The sequence below is a fragment of the Pyxicephalus adspersus genome, chromosome 3 (assembly GCF_032062135.1).
Source record: "Pyxicephalus adspersus chromosome 3, UCB_Pads_2.0, whole genome shotgun sequence".
NCBI classification, from domain to species: domain Eukaryota; kingdom Metazoa; phylum Chordata; class Amphibia; order Anura; family Pyxicephalidae; genus Pyxicephalus; species Pyxicephalus adspersus.
In genome coordinates this window covers 122,373,673-122,382,342 of record NC_092860.1, presented here as the reverse complement: position 1 = coordinate 122,382,342, position 8,670 = coordinate 122,373,673, and the positions used below count along the sequence as shown (strand labels likewise).

Here is an 8,670-nt window from a genome sequence, read left to right as displayed (position 1 = left end):
CTATACGATCGTTCGTAGATATCGTGCAGGATCGTTCGTCGTTCGTTTTCCAACGATAATAATTGGAAGTGTGTACGTAGCTTTAGAACTACATTGCTCCAGGTCAGCTTTGAAACCAATTAATTCATACGACAGCCAAAGCGAGCTAGCCAAAAGATCAGTAATGATAGCTTTCATTTTTTTTTCTTTAGGCCCAGTTATTTTTATTTGTACCAATATACTTTAATAATACAGAAAGCATAAACAAAAAGATAGCATACTAAGTCTCATATTAGCCCTCCTAATGGGTTTACAGTCAGAGTAACTGCAATGAAAGCCATTTTGTATCAGCAAGGAAGCTTTCCCTGATGTGGAGGTTGAAAAAGTAGAATGGCCCCTACTGTAAATTCTACATGCCTGGCCTATTAAAGTGAATCACTCTCAGAGCCCTGGTGATTAGGAGTTTATGGCTGTTGGAACCATGGCTGCTATGTTTAGTCACATTTTGATAATAATTCCATTTGATTAGCGTATAATTATTACATAGTATTTATATAGCACCAATATTTTACATAGCGCTTTACAAAGTCCATAGTCATATCACTAGCTATCTTTCAAAGGGGTTCACAATCTAATGTCCCTACCATAGTCATATGTAATTATTACAAAGAGCACATTGTTAAAGAAGAGCTCCTTTCAGCACTGACCCCTTAACATAGCCTGAAATTAAAGAAATCCAACCCTCATTACAGGGACTATCCTCTGTTCTCCGGGATACTCAATTAACATGGTGCTTCTCTACAAACTTTCATGGCCTCAGGCTATGATCAGGTCTCTTTCTGCTTCTCACTAATGGCCCACAACTGATGTGATGTACATTCTTACTAATAATAAATTGCAGGAGGTTTCAGAGGACAGGGCAAAGCTGTGATTTTGGGATGCTGGCAAGAGATTTTGGGATGCTGGCAAGCTAAACAGACCTGACAAATTACTTTTGCATTACTTTAGCACGTTTTGATAATAATTCCATTTGATTAGCCTAAAATTATTACATAGTATTTTATAGCACCAACATTTTACATGGCGCTTTACAAAGTCCATAGTCATATCACTAGCTATCTTTCAAAGGGGTTCACAATCTAATGTCCCTACCTTAGTCATATGTAAATTTTACAGTCCAAGGTAAGTTTTGTGGGGAAGCCAAATAACCTAATTCCATGTTTTTGGAATGTGGGAGAAAACCAGAGTACCTGGAGGAAATCCATACAAGCACAGGGAGAACCATCAAACTCCATGCAGATAGTGCCCTGGCTGAGATTCAAACCTGGGACCCAATGCTACAAAGGCCAGAGTGCTAACCACTGAGACACCGTGCTACTTAGGTTTAAACCCCTTCATTGTTTTGGTACTTATACAGTACAAAGGTGGTCAATATAGGTAGTTGGGGGAGAGTCACACATTCTTTTCAATCTTTACCTATGAAGCAACTTCTTACCCTTCTAACTTTTTCATCCCATCTTGTCACAGCTTTAGCTGTATATACAGTATCTTGCCAGCAACCAAAAGGTTATCTCTATTTGCCCACAGTGTTATAAGGACAGGGCTGTCCATGCTTTAAGACTTATATGTTCACAACACTTTTATGTTTGAATTTTTTTTCTGTTACAATTTTCTAAAGCTTATATTTTATAATTAATAAAGATGTGCCTTTCCATTCCAATCAAATTGACATTTCTGTGTCTTTAATATATCCTTTACTTAAGGAAGACAAGGTATCCAATTATATGTCTAATTACAGCCCTATCCTTCTTGACATGTATTGAAGCTCAAAACCCAGTGGAAGATGACCACAGTTGTAGGATTCACTGAAGTCATGCGGGCAGACTTTTACCAGTAGCCCCCTTTTATTATGAGTCTGAATACTGACTGCTCACTCTAAACTGATTAAGATGCATAAAGTGTTTGCTCCTTTTGTTAAACCTAAGAGCCCTATGTCTGCTTGCATTGCTATGAGAGTGCTAGAAAATAGTAGATACCAGTTTAGCAGAGAACACTTGTTTGCACAAGACACTGTATTTTTACTTATACCATTATCAGCACTTTGGTTGGTGCACGTGAAAAGGACCATTGGGTGCATACATTTGTGGGTGAAGTTAGTAACAGTTCGAACAAAACAATTGAACCCATTAGGCCCAACATGACTAAATATTATAAAAAACAGATCAGTGAAGCATGAATTCTGATTGCCTGTTCTAAAATGTCCATACTATTACCCCTTTAAACCAACTGCATAGGCCCAATGTTTTACTATATTTCATTTAAAGAACCTGTTCAATGCCATTACTGCATTATTGACTTAATACACTTAGAGACAGCCTAGAAAGTCTATAGAAAGCCATGTAAACTCTTAGTGACATAAAGGTCATTTTTCACTTTTATTTCCTGACCCTAAACTCTATCAAACCATGAATAATTACTTTGGTATGTGCTCTGGGAAATCTGCTCAGTTCCTAATGTCATTATGGACAAGAGACTCGTTTTTACAGATGCATCATGTTACTTAATATTCTTAAGCAGTTTTATCTTTCAGCGTATAATGTGCAATTGTATATTATTAATCAATAACAGATTTACAGGTGATTTCTTAGTGTTTTAACTCTTCAGCTAAACACACACTTGGAATGCATATGATTTATGGAATATAGCATCTGAATATTGGTAATTCTGGTAAAGCTCACTTTGAAAGGTTGTGATCAGGCAGGATTTTTATTGCAGAAGGGACAGGTAATGCCTCGTCTGTAATAAAACTTATTTTTCTTGGATTGCTATCTTTTACAAAATGCGTGCACAGCTTGGCGTATGATGCCAGGATATGTCGGATATCCTGAAATCCATTTTGAATGAACAATCAAGGTCAATCATTGTGCTTAGCAATGGGAACCAGGAAGAGGAGAAAAAAAGGTGGCAGACCCTGCGACAGAAGAGGAAAAGGTGAGTGTATTTTAAAAATTGTGATCACGTAGGTAAGGTTATTTTATTGTCTAAGACTCTGTCTCTTCTGCAATAAAGGACCTAGCCGGATGCAATTTTTTATTTGTTAAGAGTTATTGCAACTTTTAGCCAGTTTTTGTAAAGCCTTGTTGCACTACATAACAAGAAATATGACACTGCTATTTCCACTACTAACCTACAGCTATTTGCATTGCCTGCTTGCTCATTAGACTGGAAATACGAATCTTTACAATGTTAAGGTCAACCTTGTGTCCTCTTCCTATTGTAATCTACCCTTCACCTCTTAACAATGTTTCATGCAGGACAGCCTGGTTGGATTACAGTATTATAAGTCACATTTTTAGTCTAATTTGGTTTAGACTAAAGTAGTATGAAAATGGTATCCAGACAAATTTCTGTATTTTTCTGTCACAGAACTGAACATATTTCTAGTTATTAATTTGCTTGGCATTCTACATTTGATAGCTATCTACCAAATGAATGCACAATATATCCACCACCATTCTAAGTCACACTCATTTAAACATTATTATTTTAACTATATGGCTACCTCTTTATCAATTACTAGAAGTTCCACATCAGACTTGCATACAAAGGATGTTAGTCTCTCACCGGTGACAAGAGCAATATCCTGCCAAAAGATAACACAGAAATGTACAGAACGTAAACTTCACTATACATGTAAATGTTTATCTATTTTATCTGTTTTTTACTTATAAGATCTATGTTCTTTGCTTAATTTAATCAATTCATATTAACCCAGACATTTACCCTTGCTTGCTGCTCTGTGGGACAATCAGACAGGAAAGTGAAGGAATACCTTCAAGGAAGCCTCCAACAGCAGTAAAACTGCCCAGAGTCTTTAAACTTTCCCTTCTCTAAAACAAAATAATGTTTTAGGTATAAGCATAGTTTCAGTAGTTGTTTTTTTACTGTTAAAATCTATTCTTGGCATTACTACTGAGTACTGAGACTTGCTTTGCTGTTTTTATTGAAATCACCAGATTAAGGACCACCAATATGACAAACCCAGGGCTTTACTTTACTAAATTCTGTGAAATTCTATTCTTCATTTTTTCATATATAAAGGAGTCTAAAGAGGTAAGAGTTACATTTTGTACAGAGCAGGGGGTACCCAGTGATCCTGGAAAATGCCTATTTTCTGTTTATTTAGCTTGGTACCTGTAAAGGTAATACAACCAGCTATCAGTTATGAACTAAGCGACACACTCTAAGTTTTCTTTTTCTAAAGGCTATTCAAAACATCGTTACATTGCCCAAGAGTCCAATAGTGGTCGTCTGGAATGCCATGTACCTTGGTTGGTGATCCCTACAACTTTAGGAAGGACATTGCAACATCTTGGTGGGATTGAAGTAATGGATTACACCAAAGTAAATGACAGCACTATCCTTGCTTAGCCCCAAACCGGCCAAAAGTTGGAAGAAAAAGCCCCTATTTATATCTACTTAATTTTAACATTGCTTTTCTATGTATACATTTTAAGGGACTTAACCTAACACCATATATTATTTCAAGCTCTTATGGCTAGCGTTAGGTAAAGCTCACCCATGATTATCACCACACCAAATCTTAACCTGTGTGTGAAAGAGGATCAAATGCAATTAGCAAAATGGTAGTTGGAGAGGAAGACCTTGCCTTGGTGTTGTGTGAGTGCCCCCTGTAGTGGTTTCCCCTAAAGAAAATGTATTTGTTTTTTCTTCTTTACAATATAAGCCAAAACATATCTGGCCAATTACCCCCACAATGTCTCCATCTGCCACTTCATATAATGAAGTTGTACTCTGTTTTCTTGATCTTGTGTCTTCTGTTACTGAAGCTAAGCATCCGGATAATATGATATAACATTCCTGTGGTATGTGGCCTTGTTTGATAACTAAAGTTTTTGATTCATACCTGAAAACACATAAGATACATCACAAATGACATACTGTAAAAAAAATGACTTGATTGGTATAAATGTTCTCCATCACTGTGCCTGATTGATTAAAGCTCTCTAAGGCTGGAGAAGATACACTTTCATAAGTGAAGCAGGGTGATCCAGCAAACCTGGAATGGATTTCTTAAAAGTAATTTGCTGTTTGTTAGCTAATGTTTTCAATCCTGGACCAGATCCATTTCAGGTTTGCTGGATCACCCAGCTTCACTGATGAAGTTGTATTCTTTTAAGCCTTGGAGAGCTTTATTAAATCAGCCAAAATGACTTAATGGCTTCCTGAAATAGTCTGTAACATCCCACAATGGAAGTAACTGATCGAGGACTTCTCTCAGTTAGTACTGTGATTGCAAGTTAGTAGCAATTCTCTTTCAATTAGCATCTGTCAATAACTGTTGGTGTCACTATAATTGATGTCAGTGTCATAATTAGGAATAGTCTTAAATATGACACTGAATCGACACACCCAAAATTTTAGAGAAAGTAATTTTGTGGGAGTTTTGTATGTGTTTTATTATAGTAAAGGAATAAAATACATATACAATTCTTAGGACAGGCAGGTACAAAACAGTAGTTATGTATATTTTGCATTTTAATATCCAGTCATCTGGTTAGGTTTTAGGCTATTACAGAGCTCAATAGCTCTAGTATATAATATACTCACGATTGATATATGACATACTGACAAAGTTCCAGTTGAGTCTTGTCCTGAAAACCCTGAAATGCTCTATTCTTCTTAAGACAAAGCTGAATCTTTAAAACAAAACACAATTATACTTTGTTTAACTTCCTCATATTGCTTTCCGAATGAATGTCATTCCTTGGATTTGCTAACTGATTTCACATCAGTAGATGTAATTAATGTTCTATCACAGTAAAAGATTAGTCTCCAATGTCAATTTAAAAACTCAGACATTGTTCCGAAATCTGAAGCCACTTCTCATAATAGAGTGTGATTCATGGCCCTTCTCTTGATTGGCAAAACTTTGGCACAAGGCTTGCTGGTCGTATTGCAGTGGAACGTGATTCACCAAGTTTATAGCTTAGAGTTGGCACAATTGGGACAGACACAAAGAATGTCAACTGGAGTTTACCCTGCCCAACCTTAGTAAATCAGATTAAAATATATTTCAGTATATGTTCACATGATTTTTTAAGTAAGCAATCATATATTGTATGTCTTTTATTGAAAACAGAGGTTCAAATTCATAGATACTTTTTTCTGCATGCAAATACTGCATGTGATATAGGGTTCAGAAATTAATTGTGAAGAGGTGTTCCCTTTCTGTCTTGATTCAATGCATATGTTGTAGACCTCCTAAAACACCTTGTATAACACCTTCTGTCTTCATCTATGTTCTCTACAATATCCTGGGCCACAATTTATGTTTGTTTTTTCAGGCTTTACAATTTTACTAAATTATTTTCAGAAAAAGGTCAGCCATATTCCTTTTAGTGCAGGTTGCCTCTATAAGCTGATTACCAATTTTGCAGTGTTAAACCTACCAATTGGAACATTCTTGCCAGATTCTGAATTTTTTTTTGAGCATTGACCTACTATATAGGCGACTTTTTTGGGATTTGGGTATCCCATTTTGCAAGCTTCAGTTTGTATATCTTTTTCAAAATGGCAGATCTTACTTTAAGGCCAACAAAGTTTTCAGATTTAAATGCATTAAATAAATAAAAAAAGGTTGTGCAAATAGTTTGTTCAGGCAGTAGCCACAGCTTGAGTGGAAATGTGTGTCACCTGCAAGCATGCTGCAAAGAAGGACCGTCTGTGTGAAAGTGGTTGTCTTTCTGCAGAGATCAGAAGGGTGCATGAGTTTTACCAAGTGAAGCATTATAGTATTGACTTAGCTGGGGGCCTGTTGAACCTCTGCTTAAAGACCACTGCTTCCCCACAGAGAGCAAGGCTCTTACTATGCAGCGTTCTGGCAAGTGGCAGATAAGACTTTACACAGTGTTTTCAATGCTTTTACAATATATTTAACTAGTTTCAACTGAAAGTGAAGGTGCTCCTTAACAGAGTCATCTCTTAAATTTTCATACAAAGGTTTAATCAGTATTACTGTTTATTTGTAGACCAGACAGCCATTACTGTATAATATTCTGCAAAGGTTTGTTTCATATAACAGTGTAAAGCATATGCGTACAATATCTCACAATATGTGGACAGCTGTCACTTCCAGTATAAAAGCTGCTTTGGGATAATTGTGTAGGTGAACATGAAGCGTATGTTACAAATGCTTAGCACCCTCACTGCTATTTGTTTAGACAGGTTTAGCGTGTCAGCTCAGGAACGCAGGTCAGCTGATAACCACAATGTATTAAGTTAGTCGCAGTCATGGATGACATATGTGAGTCATTAATACTCTGCAGCAGCACTTATAATAGTAAATCAATATTAGAAAAACAAACACAAGGCTTTTATGATACCTGTCTGAGGATTTCTTGAGTTCTTTGCCTTGGACAAATAGATAACAGACTCTTTAGCTTTTCGAAATCCTTTCTCTGCAATAAAAGGAAATCATTGAAGTTGTGTTGATTGTAAATATCTCCATAGCCACCAGGTACATTTCAGATAGCTAGCTGTACATACCTACGGTATGTGAATGAGATTTGTGCAATAAAACAAAATTAAACATTTCCTTTAGGTATTTCACTGTTTAAAATACTCTTTCAATATTTCAACAAATACAATAAAGCTTCTGACACAAGTCTATATCAATCTTTTTGCAGGAGGATCTGTTTTCATAAATACATAAATGGGCAGGCTAGCAAAATTCTTTCCATGCACATGGTCTGACTACTACTATATGTCAAACTTACCATGATGATAAATTTTGGTTAGGCGACAAAAAAAAATGTTTCACTCAATGGGCAAATGATCATGCAGTTACTTCATTTAGAAAGTCATTAGAAGCTTTCGAAGGACAACAGTAATGACAGCTATTTCTTTTCCCTTAGGAGATGTCCCTCTAAAATGTTTAGCCATCTGAGTTATGGTGTGCAGATTTCAGTTCTGTCTAACAGAAGGCACAAAGTGTGCACAGAGAACCCCCCGCTACCCATTTTCCTCCTAAACATGTAACTTGTCCACAGTTCCAATTTTGGTTCCCCTATGCCACCATGGCCTCAAAGATCAGTAAAACCATGACTATTATCTGCTCAGAGAAATCTAAATGGCTGTTGGGATATTGTGGGAAAGCTCTGGCCTGCACTAGGCATTAGTTCTTGGCATGTGCATGCACAACTGATTGCAATTAGGGAGATTTTTTGCTTGTCATATTGCATAGTTACATAGTAGGTTAGGTTGAAAAAAGACATAAGTCCATCAAGTTCAACCTCTAGGGAAATAAACATATCCCAGATATACAAACCCTATAAGACATAGTTGGTCCAGAGGAAAGCAAAAAAAAACCCTGGTACAATTTGCTTCAACAGGGGAAAAAAATTCCTTCCTGATTCCATGAGCCAATTGGATATTCCCCGGATCAACAGTCACTGTTGTTTTTACTTTAGAGCCTTAATACCCAGTTATTTTCTGTGCTTCTAGAAAAACATCCAGCTTTTTCGTAAAGCAATCTATAGTAGTTGCTGAAACTACTTCCTGAGGGAGCCGATTCCACATTTTCACAGATCTTACAGTGAAGAATCCCTTCCTTATCCGGAGCTTAAACTTCTTTTCCTCCACACGCAAAGAGTGCCCTCTTGTTCTTTG

At 36.6% G+C, this 8,670-nt stretch overlaps 1 protein-coding gene across 1 annotated transcript in view; it reads right to left on the bottom strand.

Moving 5' to 3' along the window:
- LOC140327060 (cyclic nucleotide-binding domain-containing protein 2-like) overlaps positions 1–8,670 on the bottom strand; it is a 53,781-nt gene that overhangs the window by 36,690 nt on the left and 8,421 nt on the right. Inside the window, exons 4-7 of the mRNA XM_072406225.1 lie at positions 7,386–7,460; positions 5,611–5,699; positions 4,750–4,906; positions 3,542–3,622 (exon numbers count right to left, since the gene is read on the bottom strand). Coding sequence (XP_072262326.1) covers positions 3,542–3,622; positions 4,750–4,906; positions 5,611–5,699; positions 7,386–7,460 — 402 coding nt within the window. The remainder of the gene's footprint in view (positions 1–3,541; positions 3,623–4,749; positions 4,907–5,610; positions 5,700–7,385; positions 7,461–8,670) is intronic.